The 16953-nt window shown below is 39.1% G+C and overlaps 1 protein-coding gene and 2 long non-coding RNA genes across 3 annotated transcripts in view; 1 reads left to right on the forward strand and 2 right to left on the reverse strand.

Moving 5' to 3' along the window:
• LOC121697690 (probable polypeptide N-acetylgalactosaminyltransferase 8) overlaps positions 1 to 16953 on the forward strand; it is a 46978-nt gene extending 30025 nt beyond the window's left edge. Inside the window, exons 6-12 of the mRNA XM_042079337.1 lie at positions 9087 to 9165; positions 9553 to 9667; positions 9797 to 9982; positions 11744 to 11878; positions 15097 to 15186; positions 15276 to 15443; positions 15542 to 16953. Coding sequence (XP_041935271.1) covers positions 9087 to 9165; positions 9553 to 9667; positions 9797 to 9982; positions 11744 to 11878; positions 15097 to 15186; positions 15276 to 15443; positions 15542 to 15661 — 893 coding nt within the window. The 3' untranslated portion in view covers positions 15662 to 16953. The remainder of the gene's footprint in view (positions 1 to 9086; positions 9166 to 9552; positions 9668 to 9796; positions 9983 to 11743; positions 11879 to 15096; positions 15187 to 15275; positions 15444 to 15541) is intronic.
• On the reverse strand, positions 1450 to 3491 carry LOC121697699. Its single transcript, XR_006026521.1, has 2 exons — positions 3448 to 3491; positions 1450 to 3020 (listed from the first exon to the last, which is right to left on the reverse strand). It is a non-coding gene; the product is annotated as an uncharacterized LOC121697699 (long non-coding RNA).
• Positions 3493 to 9073, reverse strand: LOC121697698. The gene is made up of 4 exons (XR_006026520.1): positions 8710 to 9073; positions 7449 to 7529; positions 7133 to 7165; positions 3493 to 3552 (listed from the first exon to the last, which is right to left on the reverse strand). It is a non-coding gene; the product is annotated as an uncharacterized LOC121697698 (long non-coding RNA).

Raw genomic sequence — 16953 nt, forward strand, 5'->3', positions numbered from 1 at the left:
GCACATATTTTGATACAGGGAATGATAACAAACGTGTTTGTCAAATTTGAGACCTCTAGCTGCTTGTATGTTGTCAGGAGGCGGAGCCAAAGATTGGAAAATGTAGATTTCTAGGGGGCGCTATAGAGTCTATGAATGTGTGAGGTGTGATTTTACGTATCTCATATATTTTATGTCATAGATAGATGTCACATGCCAAATTTAGTCTGTTTATGAGGTATGCAAGTTAGAAATGCTAACCCTAGGTTTAGATGGCCATATTTTGCATAGGTCAGACAGGCCTTGATAGGATTACACCAGTTAATTCAAGATAGTACCAACACGTGGCACATATTTTGATACAGGTAATGATAACAAACTTGTTTGTCAAATTTGAGACCTCCAGCTGCTTGTATGTTGTCAGGAGGCGGAGCCAAAGATTGGAAAATGTAGATTTCTAGGGGGCGCTATAGAGTCTATGAATGTGTGAGGTGTGATTTTACGTATCTCATATATTTTATGTCATAGATAGATGTCACATGCTAAATTTAGTCGGTTTATGAGGTATGCAAGTTAGAAATGCTAACCCTAGGTTTAGATGGCCATAATTTGCATAGGTCAGACAGGCCTTGATAGGATTACACTAGTTAATTCAAGATAGTACCAACATGTGGCACATATTTTGATACACGGGATGATAACAAACTAGTTTGTCAAATTTGGGACATCTAATGACTTGTGTGTTGCCAGGAGGCGGAGCCAAATATAGGAAATATTGGATTTCTAGGGGGTGCTATAGAGTCTGTGAATATGTGAGATGCGATTTAACTACATACTCAAATATAGCTGCTTGTGTGTTGCCAGGAGGCGGAGCCAAAGATTGAAAAAAAAAAAAGGATTTGTAGGGGGTGCTACAGAGTCTGTGAATATGTGAGGGTTGAGTCCATTTCACTATATTTTGTGTCATCCAAGGATGTTACATGTCAAATTTAATCAGTCATATTCTTGTTAGAAATGTGAAACCAATGTGTACATGTCCATGAATTGCAAAGGTCAGACAGGTCAGATAAGCTTACACCAGTAATTTTCAACTAATAACATGTGGCACAAATTGATATAAAGGGCATAGAAATTGGCAACTGGTTTGCCATATTTAAGACCTGTAGCTGAGTTTGTATTGCTGTAGCTTCCTGGATGTGTGAGGTCATTTCACTTTGAGGTTTCTGAATGTGTGAAGTAATTTCACTCCGATCCCATATTTACTAACCCTAGGTTATTAGGTCATAGGTCAGACAGGCCTTTGTAGGGTCACACCAATTACTTCACAACATTAGCACATATAATGCATGTGATGAAAACAGACTTATCTGAGGTTAATTTAAGCCTTGACCTTGCTGATGAAAACCAGAGTGCAGTCAATCAGTGGTCCAAACATATAGAACCAGTACAAGTGAAAGACAATTCAAGTAATTATTTACATGGAGAGTCCTTTACTATCAAAGATGCTTTAATGTACATTGATACATGAAGGGGATATTGAAGTACTCAAGTCCCAAAGAAGGATGACAATACAATAGTATTATAGTCAATTAACATAACTCAATAAAGAATATGGTTACAATTTTAAGCATGATTTAAAGAAATTGACTTTCAAAAACTAAAAAATTAGCGTTTTTAAAGTGATTATGGATTTTTATAGTCTAAGAGCAAAAATAGCAGTATTGCTTAAGCCTATATGATGCACCAAAGTAAGTAGGAATGTTGGACATGTCTTAATTCATATTAATTGACATCTACAGACTATAGGCTTTAAGAAAATATATGGTTTAGATGGTCAATTCAGCTGTCCCTTAATAGTGTAGGCCAAAATGTATTAGCTGAACAAAATTCTTCTAAGTTACCCTAGCAACAACCTAGCAACCAACATAAGAACCATAGCAACAACCTAGCAACCATATTAATTACCCTACCAACAACCTCACAACTACCACCACAATGTCAACCGAGCAACCACCATTGCAACCATCTCAATTACCCTAGCAACCAGCATAGCAACCACTTAATTTAGTATAGCCACCACCATATCTACTCTAGCAACACCCTAGCAACCTTCTCAGTTACTCTATCACCAACCTAGCAACCAACATGATTACCCTATAAACCTGCATAGCAACCACTATATATCCTGTAGCAACACCATAGCAACCTTCTCAGTTACCCTAGCAATAGCTTAGCAACCACTACCATAGAAACCCCTATGTTTCACAAAATACCTGTAGAAAGCCTCCAGGGTTCCCCGCAGAAAATTGGTTAGTCAAAGTGGTATGGTGGGGTGGGGTGTTCTTGTTTGTACGATACAATAAAGACTCCACCATACAAACTATACCACACTATACAATTTTTTACAAATAAGAACAGTGAATTAATGTGTGCAACTTTAACAAACAATATACAAACTATACAACAATGAAGTGGAAAAGAATGCAAAAGAAAAACATTTTCAAAATGTGCAAACGTAATCACAGTCACTGCTTATGGCAGAGCTGACAGCATCGCTACAGCCATCCTCCTTGGTTTAAAAAAACACAATTCAAGGGCCCTTTGATAATTGCACTCTTTAACAAGTGCGGACCATTTATGCTTTCATGCAGGCTATCAGACTGTTGCCCTGCAGCCTGTTCTGCAAGTCTATCTTGATCTATACATGGAGAGTAAATGAAGTTTAGATTATTTTAGACTTTTGTGTAAGATGTGTAAGATTTACACAAACGATGATAAATAACACGATGACACCACCCGCTGCAGACCATAGGATGTGAGAATGCGCTCCACAACACAGCTGTAAATGGAAGCAAGGACTGAGGTGTCAAGGCCATCATGCTTCAGCCCCTTCAGGAAGTGGACAAACAAGGCCTTGTTTACATGCTCGCTGTCTTGTTGTTTGTAGAAGGACACTGCTTTAACAGCTCCTTTCTGTAGGTGTCCTGTTGGAGTCATATAATGAAATGGAATGCATACATCAGGATATCAGGAGCGAGGATCTGTGAAAACATAAGTAGAAGAGAGAAATTTAAGATATGTTTAGAACATTTTGAGCTCCAACACAAAGGCAAAGCAGTTTCAGCCATGCAAACCATATATTTTCTTAAAGCCTGTCACTTGTACATGTGAGTTAACATACACTAGCACATGGCCCACCTTCCTGCAAACTTTGGAGGATATAAATGTATACATGGCACTATTTTGTATATTGTCAAAGTCAGTAGAAAGGTGGGACATGTCCTAATGTATATTAATTGACATCTAGAGGCTATAGGCTTTCAGAAAATATATGGTTTAGGTCAGTGTTTTTCAACCACTGTGCCGGGGCACACTAGTGTGACTGAGGTGTCAAGGCCAGCATGCTTCAGCCTCTTCAGGAAGTAGACAAATGAGTAGCCAAACAAGGACAAACAAGGCCTTGCTTACATGCTGGCTGTCTTGTAGTTTGGCACCACTCTCCTTTCTGTGAGTGTTCTGTTGGAGTCATATAATGAAGTGCAACCCATACATCAGGATATCAGGAGCAAGGATCTGTGAAAACATAAGTAGAGGGGAGAAAAAAAAGACATAAAGATATGTCGAGAAAACATTGCAGGACCATCCCTAAACAACACATCAGGACACCTTTCTTTCCTTTTTCATTTGATCACTACTGCAATTCATAGACATATGTTGTATACAGGTGAGACAAGGGTAAAACCGATGTGGGTATTTATGCTATTATAGAATAGGCTACTAAAATATAACTCCACAACTTCAGGTGTCAATTTGTATTTGTAGTTCTTCTGCAGGAAAATCAGTATAGGCTACTTTGAACATTAAAAGCTGCATGCACTACGTAGTACACACATGCATACAATGCATTATTTTGGAGATAGAAATGTTGTACTGCTTTGTTTTTCAGAAAAACGGTAGTAGCCTATAACAGAATTTTTTGTCACATGAATTACCCAGACCCAAAGAAACAAATAGCTTATTACGTGAAACTGACCTGCTTATAATTTAATGTCAAACAACATCTCAACTAATTGAAAATCAGGATTGTATCACCATCACACTCATTCCGATAATTTAACCATAACGTGTCGTGAACAACGATTTATTTGGCTAATTATCATGTATTTGTCCACATCTTTTACCATTATAAGACATTGAATTGAACTAAGATATTGCTAATTTCAATTACCCAGACCCAAAGAAACAAATAGCTTATTACATGAAACTGACCTCATTATAATTTAATGTCAAACACCATGTCAACTAATTGAAAAGCAGGATTGTATCACCATCGCATTCATTTAGATAATTTAACCATAACGTGTCGTGAACAATGATTTATTTAATTGTCAATCATGATTTAACAATGATGTGTCACATGACAGCAACCAGCCTATCACACTGGGGCTCTTATACGGGGCTCTTCGGTGTTTTTAAAGCGTTTACATAACTCAAAAAATCTGCAGATGACACAGCAATAGTGGGGTTAATACAGAATAGCGAGGAGACCAACTACAGGACCTGGGTGGATCAATTTGCGAAATGGTGTAGGTCCAGCTGTCTTCTTCTAAATATACAGAAAACAAAGCAAATAATAATAGACTACAGTACAGAACTGGGAGCCAGTCCCCCCAGTGTATGGTTAAAAATGGTGAGGATGTTGTGATTGTAGTCGAGTACAAGTACTTAGGCACAATCAGAGGCGCACCTTGTCAACAGGCAAGGCAGGCAACTGTTTGGAGCCCCAAGCCACTAAGGGGCCCTCGACCTGGTCTCAGCGCGTTTGCCGGTGGGTCGAGCGAGAATTTCGTCCATAGAGATTGAATGATATATTTATTTTGCGTGCTCCTGTCCTGTTGTACAAACAGTAGGCTACATCTGTACATATGTAGGCCCTATGCTATGGCCTTATAAACAGCGGATCTGAGTTCAAAAGAGTTAAAAGAATCCGCACATATTTAGGCTACTGTGGTAGCCTAAACGTCAATCGAGGGTGCAGTGATGACGGATCAACATCGGAGTTTGGCATTTAGCCTACTCAATGAAGTTAGGCTAATGTTAATTGACAGAAAGATTGAACATGGTTTGCTACATCTATACGCCAGTAAACTTCAGCTAGCTAGTTACAGTAACAGTTACAACTAGTTAAGCAAGGAGACGGTTAACGTTATGTTTGTAATAGGGCTGTCAGCCATAACATGTTAATCACGATGCAGTAAGGACCAAGCATACGCGTTAATTTTTTAGAACCCGATTGACGCAAAGTGCTCCAAAAACACAACATTTCTTCTTTGTTACATTGCTCCGGAACTGTTCATCGCAGCGAGATGAAACCTTTAAGAGCAGAAGTGGGGCTTTCCAACGAGACTACACACTTGCCTGTACGATCAAGTATGGGTATGGGGGAAAAAATCATGAAATTAAATCAAATTGCATCATATTTACAGTCTACAGTTCTTTTTACCTGCGTACCCATTACTTTCGTTTGAATTACTCACGAACCCGTGATCGCATAGATATGGCAAGCATATCAGATGAAAGAAGAGACACAGGGCTATCCATTGGTACCATGTATATCCTTCTGGGTTATACAACAGACGAAGTGATAGCAAAATAATAACTTCATATCGCTGGACTTACCCCACGTTTTTGTCTGTTTTTATGACAAAGCATGTTTATGATGCAACTTTATCGTGTGTTTCTCTATGGCAAAGCATGTTCATAATCCGGTTTTGAGATCCTAGCAAATTCCTGCGTGGCATCCAATTCAAGGCTCACATTGCATCCCAATTTGTTCAACAAAGAAACCCCGTTTTTGCCTCTACTTTGTTCATGGCAATGCAGTTAAAAAAGTTGTTGTAGAGAACCATTATGAGTGCATACAACATAGGCACACAGGCTAACACGCAAACTCGGGTCAAGTCAGGTCAGATCAGTTCGTGTCACAGATATAGAGCGCAGAGAGGTCATTTTTCATCACTAAATTAAAAAAAATGCCATTTATTTCTGTAAGGCGCACACCACATATGTCTGTAAATTGCTCAGCCCCAGAGAATCCCTCCACCATGGCAATGATTTTGCCAGATTCAGGACAGTCTGATCTACACACGCATACTGTAAGGCAAGTCGAGCTGCCAGCTTGCAGTACATGTCAAAATATAAGAATTTTTATAATACGCTTTTGTATTTTTATTATTTAACATAATAACCTAATGGTGATATAACATAATGGTGATAACACTTGTCGGTAGGGCCCTCTTGGAATTTTTGCTTGGGGCCCCCACAGACTCTAGAATCGCCTCTGGGCACAATAATAGATAATAAGTTGCAATGGGACAGTAATACCAACACCATCTATAAAAAGGGGCTGCAGAGGCTGCATTTTATGTGCAAACTAAGACAATTTAGAGTGGATAGAGATATATTACCTTTCTATTATTCATTTGTGAAGAGCATGCTACTTTTTTGTTGTGTTACCTGGTATTTCTCTTTGTCAGTGACCAAAAAAACCAAACTGAGCAAGATAGTTAACATGGCCAGCAAGGTTGAGGGGCAAAAACCAGACAGTATTGCTACGACCTGTGAAAGAAGGGTGTTGAAGAAAGGTCATGCAAATAATAGAGATATGTCACATCCCATACACCAGGCATATGAGGTGTTGCCATCAGGGAGGTTCAGGCTACCTTCTTTCCAAACAAATTGAGCCAGTAGGTAATTCATTCCAACTAGCATTACATTGATGAACAAGACGTTACCTGCAGGAACATGCACTTTCTTTCCAGCTGGACTATCACAGTATGCACAACTGCACTTTATCATTCTATAAATGTGTAGTGGGGTCTGTGCCTTCTGCCCTGATGTTGTGTATGTGTGGGAGTGTGGTAGGGTGGGGGCGGTTGGGGTGAGGGAAATTCTGGTCTATATTCCGTCTTGTATTCAGTCTTGTCTAACTGTCTACTGTATGGCGCAGAACAATTTTCCGAAAGGACAAATAATAAATCTATCTATCTATCTATCTATCTATCTATTATTTTAGAAGATTTTGGTTTGATTTTGGTTTGAACACCTTTCTACGAAAATCAATCTTGGGATAAAGTAATTATACACTACTCACCCTGGGGCTCATATAGGGTTTTCCCTCTAGACCCTGCAAGTGGCAATAAAGACAATTTAGACCACCATTGTGTAAAGTATGCATGCTTAAAATGCAACAAGTACAAAAAATCATATACAGACACAAACACAATCATACACAATCATATTTTTATGTCTGTTGGACAATTCAATCATCCACACTCATCCCTCTCCTCCCAAGGGACATATGCATATCTTTACATTCAACGTAGTTTTCATAAAGCTTTTCTACATATGGGTGTAGAATTTTTGATAACATATGGCTCCTTTTATCCTAAAGAATGTCAAATACATACCGACTGGCTCATCAAAACAGGAAAGGCTATCCAGACCAAGTCCATGTAGATCCTTCACAGTTGAAAATGAAGAGGCCTTATCTGAAAAAGATCAATAGAAACCTTACTCTAAATCCCCATCCAAGAACAATTACTATGTGTTCTCCTTTTCTTCAGTAGCAAATACACTGCCCGTGAATCAGAAATATATTGGTGTCCCAATATAATGTTTACTCATAACAGCTGGCAATAGTGATTGCATGCAGATAAGTAACCGTGCAGCAAGATTGTGTCAGCTTAATGTTACAGTTTGTGTTAGGAAACAGTAGGTGAGTGGCGTGGGTCAGCATAGCAGACGGTAGACGAGTGGTGCTGGACAGTAGGCAAGAGGCAAAAGATAGTAGGCAAGTGGCGCAGGGCAGTAAAGGAGACAGTAGGAGAGTGGCATGGAATAATAGGAAACAGACACGTCACCAACAACAGTGCGAGTGGCCTACTGTAATTACTGCTATTATTATCATTATTATGTATTATTATCAATTTGTTTTGTTATAGGCTAGACACACATTCCATATTCACTGTATAGGCTATTTCTGTCACTGTACACATGTCATCTGGAAAACTTGCCTATTTATCTAACTGTTGTACATAATTAATCTTGATCGTCTACATAACTGCTTCTTTGCACTTCTGGTTGGATGTCAACTGCATTTCATTGGCTCTGTACCTGTAGCCTACTCTTTTAAATTACAATAAAATTGAATCTAATCTAAATCTAGCCTAATCTAATCTCTAATATTATGGGCTACACACATTGCAATTCTCTATTGAATTAAACCCCTCTCTTAATCAGGTTAAAGAAATACAAAATTATATTATAATATAAGTGAATATCTAACATCTGAGAACTGCTGTATCAGAATACAATTGTTTTATAGCTGATATGTGGCCTAAAACAATGCGCGTTTTCGCAACGAAATCGATTCACGTTCATCATGATTATCGATTATACATGCCTGGCTGATAGGCTACCTCCCAGCTGTTAGCTTTAGCCCACACTAACAATATTAGGCTACAATGTTAATTTACACAGACAACAGCTGTTTTACAGATTAATGTAACATTACATCATGCACGTTAGCTAAATTATAAGTTGTGCAAGCCTACTCTGAATTCACAGTATTGCCCATGCATAGGCTACTATTTCATGTTAAATCAACTTTAAAATGTTTTGCTCAATTGCTAGCAAAATGATCATGCTAGCGGCAGTAGCAAGGCTCACCTCATTTCCCATTTGGATTCTTCTTTTTTCTCCGTCCCTGCTCGGTTCTTGTTTCTGGATTCTGGGGTTCAGCCTTTTAAAACTGCTAGCTAGAAGGTGGCTCCTTCTAACCCACAACTCAAAGCAGGCTTAAGAGTATGAAACTGCACGTCAAAAGCATCAAATAACATTCTCGCCATTTTGGGTCGGGCTTTTTTGACAGATGACGTGGTTCTGTTGGCTCATTGAATGCGAAATACAACGTGATAGTAACACGATAATTACGTCCTGCTCAACACGTTTTTTAACAAGGAAACGTGTTACACAACACGTCCCAATAGATTAATTAACGTGACAGTGACACGTTCAGACGTGAGACTGGGTTGCCTCAGCCCAAGGGTTTGACTGGGCAATGTGGTGCAAGTATGAGGCATTCCTCCCACAGTATGGCAGAAATGATGAGACACTTCCTGGAAAGTGAGTTCTTGTTTGTTTTATCGACCATTTACATCCAGTGTGCAATGACTCAGAATACTGACCTAGTTAACCTAACAAAACAGACAAATACAATAGACATTAAGTACTTCCATTGAGGTTCCATGGCTCATTTCGCCAGCTGTTGCATCATGAGGTATAAAGGTAACACTTTAGTTTAGGAACACGTTAACCATTAATACATAACAAATATGTGTATGTATTAGTGCTCAACAAGATATGTATTAAGTATCATTGTACATTTATTAGGTCTTTAACAATTTCTTATTCTTAATCAATAGGTAATTTATTCTTAGTAAATCCTTAATGAGCAACTAGTTGGTCTTGATGTAAAATGGTTTTACATAACTTCCCAAACCGTGTTGACAGGAGTCCATCCATTATGGGGGTACTGGTGGCAGATCGTGTTTTCTTTGGGGAGATTGGAGCTCTGGATCCTGGCATGAAAATTTATGGCGGAGAAAATGTTGAATTCGGAATTAGAGTAAGTTTCAGCAGGTGCCAAATGAATAAAGGAAAAAAATAACGATTTATCCTAACAACCATGACAAAATACTGTGGGAACGCTGAGGAGTTGGCCCTGAACTCATCTCATGGGAATGACTGATTTCAGGTGTGGTCGTGTGGTGGTAGCATTGAGGTGATTCCCTGTTCCAAGATTGCTCACCTGGAGAGAGCGCATAAACCTTACATGCCAGAGCTGAAATACTTGATGCAGAGAAACGCTCTCCGGGTGGCTGAGGTGTGGCTGGACGACTACAAGCACAATGTCAACATTGCCTGGAGGCTCCCTCTACAGGTGAAACAAAACACAGAAGGGCTGGATAAAAACTATGATGTGAATGACCAAATACAGTTAGGGCCCTATTTTCGTGACTCAAAACCTGGCGGAAAATCATCTCACACTGAGTAGTTATTCACCATCATTTGCAAATTGGTAATGATGGATAAAAGTGATTAGGCGAGGGGCTAGAGGCAAATATGACGGCTGAAGACGCACTGTCACGAGTACTGTAAGCAGCAACTCCTCTGCAGGATAAATGTTTTTTATTCAGTCATTCGAACATTATTTGGGTAAGTGTTGCCTTTTCCAGGCTACAGTATGTTTACCATGGTAATCCATTGTCAGTCAATAGTGAAAGTAATTAACTGTGTATAACTGTGTTTTGTCATTGACTGACACCACGGTGAAGTTAGTTTCACTTTGCCAATGAGTTCAAATAATAGGCGAGTGCAAATGCGTGTAGGCTATACTCTGCTAGGTTTTAGTAGGCCTAAAGCATGGTTTAGTGGAATAACTGTTCTATACGGTCTCGCGTGCAAGCAGATTCCTTCATGCGCCGCTGACTATCAGAATACCGATGTGCTGTTTCAAGTTGTGTTGCTTGCTTTTAAAGGGAATGACAGATGTCATTCTCATTGGTTTAAATGATGTTGACTGATTAAGAACCATAGGATCGCCTTGTTGTGCCATCCGCATAACGTTTGATAATGAAAACACTCCCAATGTGAACTGGACATCCCACTAAATTTAAATACGGTTTTCACCGGTGACCATGCATTTTGAACTACGATAATAGGGCCCTTAATTTTACAAATAAATACAGAATGGAATCTTTTGAAATTGAACTGATCAAATAAAATATATATTAATTTAACTCGGTGGTCCCCAAACTACGGCCCACCTCATTTTGGGTGGCCCCCCAAAACATGTCCGTGGTATATAGCAACCGGCCCGCACGGGAGTACGACATCGTCAAACTATAACCTCCGCAATTCCCCCCATTCATTCTATATAGCGAGTCTTAACAGTACACATGTAATACTCTTTTTGTCCACTGGTGGTTGTTTTGGCGCTGTTTCGCGTTTGCCATCAAAAACGGAATGAAGTGTAGGCCTATCTGCAAACAATGTAAGAGGCCTATGCTGACTGCATCAGTGCTCAAAGTATTCTAAAAGTTTATCAATGAATTGTTAATAACTAACTAACTTATATTCAAGTAATTTTTCTGGGACTTTCTGGGATAATTATTTTTATTTGTTCAAATGTTCATACAATGTTCACAAGTTCAGGTGAGTGAAAGTTAGAATGGTGGTCATTTCAGACCACTTCAGCACTTCATAAAATTCTCATAGTTTGAGAACTTTACATTTTCAGAGTTCACACATTTTTATTGAAATATACTTTTGGGACTACCTGCTAATACTTTTGGGAATGCAAAAGTCTTTTTATTAGTATTATTTAATTTAAGTTACATTTTACACTGATATGGCATGACGGCAATATAAACACAGCTAACAATGGTATTAAATTGCAATAGCCTATAGATTAAATGTAATGGAATATTCAACTAAGGTAGACTGCTGTTGTTCACAGCACTAAGCTATTTATGGTTACTGATATACTCCGAGTCTGGCCCTCTCTTACAGCCAGGCATAGTAAGCTGGCCCTCGGAAGAAAAAGTTTGGGGACCACTGATTTAACTGATTGATTGATTGATTGATTGAAATATATACTTAGTGTTTTGCTGCCCTCTGTATATTTTCTGTCTCACTGTAGAACCATGGCATAGATATTGGTGATGTGTCTGAAAGAAAAAAGCTGAGGGAAAAACTGAAGTGCAAGCCTTTCCAGTGGTACCTCGACAATGTCTATACCAGCTTAAAGCCATTCAACATTCTCGGCTATGGCAATGTAAGTTTTGTATGTAAGCATTATGTTACACTTCTTACACTGAGTGGTAGATTTTTGCTCAGAGATTTATACATATAGATTGTATAATAATGTATACAACCATACACAGTTAAGAGTTTATTATGACCGCCGCCGCGTAGCAGTCATATAGGGATTGTCAAACATTTTTTTTTCCTCCCGTCATCTATTTCCTGAATTTTTGGTCAACAATTCCCAGAACACTGAGGGCATGAAACTTGGTGAGCATGTAGCCCCACCAAAATTTTGTTTGGTCCCCGAAGGCCACTCCTCCCCCACGCTGGGCCTCCCGAAACCCAAAAAATGCAGTTTTTCCTAAATAATAACCTAAACCGTGGCACCGAGGATGACAAAATGTTTATGGTATGTTGGTCTCAAGGGCCCGTATCAACTTAACCCATAACCAGTCATTTGTGATTTGCACCCCCCCCCCACCCCACCAGTAAAAAAATGAACATGCAATAATATACTGCTTTAATCTTCAGATGAAGATGTTCTGAACTGCATCAAATTTCATGTGTACGATTAACCTGACATCTTCTGGGGGTATGCCAAGTTTCGTGCATTTCATCCATGGGGGGCTAAAATAAATGAATTTATGTTTACATTTAGTGACTGTACACCCATCGGCCTGTAGATGGTGGTGTTGAGTGGTAGAGGATGATACTGTCTCACACACACTCTTTCTCGCAAACACACACACACACATGTACTGTACGCAGATAGCGCAGCGTCTTGCTGCAAGACACACATGCATTACTAGACTTGTTACTCACTTCCTACAAGGACAACACAAGAATCAAAGTCAAAGTCAAAATATCTTTATTTGTCTCCCCAAGGAGAAATTTGTTTTAGACGCTGAGAGAAATTGCTGCAAGAGTTACAACAGACACAAAACAAGCACAGGGTTAAAACGGTTACAAGACAATGTACAGTAAACATTTGGGCTCAAATGTACTCAAGGAGCTGTGCAAATTGCAAAATTAACATCCTCTATACTTGTTCTCCCATACATACCTTACAGACACTCATTCCTACTTCCATAAGCATCCATGCATTCAGTCATACATGAGCATTCATAAATCTCCATACATTCAAATATGCATATAAATATGCAGTCATTCCTCCATTCATAACCATACATACATACATACTGTACAGTCAGGGGTTAAAGTGGGGAGGAACGCAGTTCTGCCACCTGAGATAAATTAATAATAAATATTCTTTCATACCAATGATATTGTTAAATTAAATAATGAGTTAATTTTTCGTGTGTACAGAGATGACCAAGAAGATATTCATTCTTGTCCAAAAAGTATTGCTACAGTACACCACAATACTTAATATGTTGTCCAATGGTGAGTCATTTTTCCCCGTTGCACCAACACTGGATTTTAGGGTTCCCCCACCTGCCAAATCCCACTTTAACCACTGCATACAGTCACAGCCCTGCTGGAAAAAAACAGCTAGAAACCAGCTTATGCTGGTGGCTGGTTTTAGCTGGTCTTTGCTGGTTTTCTTCCAGCTCTTGCTGGTCTTTGCTGGTGTAGCTGGTTGGGCCACCAGCTGGATATGCTGGCGTGACCATCTGAGGAAGCTGGTCATGCTGATGTCACCAGCCTGTCTTGTGGGATACAGCTGGTGCAAGATGGTCATGCTGGTGACCAGCCTGTCAAGCTGGTCATGCTGGTTTGCTAGAATGACCAACATAAGCTGGCATGGCCAGTTAAACCAGGACTATAGACCAGCAACACCAGCTAAAATGACCAGCTTGAGGTGGTATGACAAGCAAAACCAGCTGAAGGTATGTTTTCGCGAGAGTTTTGCTGGTCTAGCAGGTCAACCATCAGGTCAAACAAGCTGGTTAACAAGCTGGTCAACCAGCAAACCACCTTTAGCTGGTCAGGCTGTTTTTTTCAGCAGGGAGGTAAATACAATTAATAAAATGCATGGTCATACATTCATCGCTGCTCATTAATGAGTTTGATTGAGAGAGGAACAAATGAAAGCTTACGGCAGAGAAAAGAATAGCTTACGGCAGAGAATGTCTAATAGGGGGATGATTTTCACATGAAATGTAATCCCCATTTCTTCTTGAAACCGAAATAAACCTGAGAATGTTAATCGGACATGCTTGGTTTTTACTGCAGGTACGTTATATCCATAGGTAAAATAATGTTACCGTTAGCATTGGTTGAGTGATGGAGGCTAGTTTGATTGTTGGTGAAATAAAAGCGGTAATATTAAGCAAATTGATAACAGCACTGTAATTGTCTCTTTCGACTGTCATCTCATTATTTTCTGATCATACTGACAGGAGCTAAGTTAGTTAGCCACAATGCTAATGTTCGCTAACACGATGGTTTGCTGATGGAAGATGCACATGAAAGATAACCTGTCTATGATGCATCCTAAACACCGGGCTGGGACATTTCTGCTTGCTAAATAGTTTTTTCTGCTGTTGACTCACTCACAGTCCTTGGTGGCCCAGTCAGTGCTTTGTAAAATGTTGCATTAAGACCACAAAAAGTCTACACAAAATAAATGTGAGCATCTGAGCTAACGTTCATTCCCAAACACCCACTACTACATCCTAGTTTCAGTCTTCAGTTTCTTGCATTTCAACTAAGGAAGAGTTTAGGCTTCAAAGGCTTAAAGTAAAGTAACTGATCATATTTGTAAAATGTTTTGGTTGCATAAAGGGGGAGTCATTAAGCATAAACTGCTCACAATTTGTGGCAATGTACGGAACAAAGACCTCTTTTATTCTTAGCCTACTATTCTTTCTATTCTATACAACAAAACTAATTACTGTATATGAAGAGCCTTTTATTAGGAAACTCGATAGTTAGGCCTATTCAAATACATAACCGATATATCGGTTATCAGTTTTTGAAAAACTCAAACGGTATGTCGGGAAATCGGTATGGGCCCTCGAAATCCCATATCGGTCAGGCTCTATAAGGAGATGGAGACAAATTGACATACACGCACACACATCCACACGCACACACACAAACATGCACACAGGCACGCACACTCACACACGCACGCACACACACAGGCATGCACATACAAGCATACACAAAAGTTTCAAACATATTTTGTACATCTAGTTTTAGTGGTACATCTAGTTTTTAAAAGAAAGACTATTGGAAAGACTATTGTGAAGGAGTCCCCACCTTTGTCTCTGATGTCAGTTGCAGAATGACATGAACACAGATGCATGTGTGGATCAAGGCTCAGGACACACCCCCATCTTATACCAATGTCATTCTTACACATCTCAGGTAATTGCCAAATCAGCATATTTTTTTATATGCTAATATAGATACAATGAAGAGGCCTGTAACACCATCTCACATATATCTTGCTGCAGGCTTGCTACTATCACTCAAGTGGCAAGATATACATTGGAGAAATCCAGACCAACACGGACCAAACTAACCGTTGTCTGGTGGATCCAGGCTTGCAAGAATTGCCACAACTACATGAATGCAAGAAGGCCAAAGAAACAGGCCTTAATATGCACTGGGACTTCAAACAGGTGAGGCTCTCAATAAACCTGAACATGATTGATTTGAGACATCCATGAACAAGATGCAACATATATTTGGTTTTGGATATGTTTTCTTTACCATGCAGGGGTCTGCCATACAGAACAGAGTGTCAAAGAGATGTTTGGAGGTAAAGGACAGTGAACTTGTCATGCAGGAATGCAATGGTCAGAACTGGAGGATTACAAATGTGGTCAAAGAGTTTTGAATTCCTGTAGAGCATATTTCAACATATTTAGACAACTGCTGTCCTGTACTCCGGTTGCAAAGATTGATTTTTTTGAGTGACTGTACACAAACAGAATTCTGAAACAGATTCACTCTCAATCTCTGGTCAAGACAAGAGCATAGGAGATATGCCAGGTTTGAGTTGTGCTACAAATGCAAAACGTACAAATGCAAATGATGCTTAAGTCATTTTATTTATATTGCATAATTGGAAAAAGTAACAATTGTCTGTGTACATTACTTAATTTAAATTAACTGTAATGTAATATCTTTATGTGTAGTCTGTCTCCTCATTGCAAAGATCCTGAGGTATTCTGCGTTGAAAGAGCTTCTGGCAGAGTATCATTTCAGATCTTTATGGTTAGATGTAAATTTCATTATTTTCTTTCACTGCTATAGAGGAGTTGTTTAAGTTTCCAGAGTTATAAGAAGTTCTAAGCTGAAGTTCTAAGCAACCTATTTCACCGGGTGTCCGAAGAAAGTTCTCTCAAAACGTTGCGCTGCTTGTTTCCTTTGCCGTCAGGACACTCCAATTGAAAACAAAGTAATTAAACGGATTTTATCGCTAATGTTTGCTCGCATCAGATCCTGTTAGGACATAGTTAGAGAGAAAAGAATAGGCAGAGTTAATGAACAGTGAGGACATTGTCCTACAACATCCCAGAGAAGTTTTGACAAAGAATTAGGCTATTTTAAATTTCAGGAACGATATTACCTCCAACATCGGGGTTAAGCCATGAGCTCACCAATAAAGTAAATTTGAGTTGTATTGAATTTACAATCACTATCCGTAGCCTATCCTAAGTTTAAAAACAGTGCTACATTTATTTTTCATTTGAGTGGTGATGTTGAAAACCTACATTAGCTCAAGAATGGAATCCATTACTTCACATTAGAGTATGATTCTGAGCGCATTTCTGTTTCACACAGTTTTGCATAGCCTACTAAATGATATGAAAAGGAAACCCATAGGAATAAGGAGTCAGGGGGAAACAGGTGTAATAAAGCACATTTATCATTTGTCATGCTAAAGAAGGGCATCTGGCCTGAAACGCCCATGGGATGATTAAAAACTAAGTGTAAAAGAACTGTTGAGTGTTGTCCTTAATTCAAAACACTATATTTACTGTTCAAGTCTAATTTAGGTTCATGTGTGGAGAGTAGTCTGTCAATCCTGTATTTTCACATATCAGTTTAGTCTCAATTCTCCTGCCACTTTTTTTCCAAAACTGTACCTATTAGTCTATTTTAGTATTAGCAGAAACAACTTTG

Source organism: Alosa sapidissima, chromosome 22 (genome assembly GCF_018492685.1).
Source record: "Alosa sapidissima isolate fAloSap1 chromosome 22, fAloSap1.pri, whole genome shotgun sequence".
In the NCBI taxonomy this organism is placed as follows: Eukaryota; Metazoa; Chordata; class Actinopteri; order Clupeiformes; family Clupeidae; genus Alosa; species Alosa sapidissima.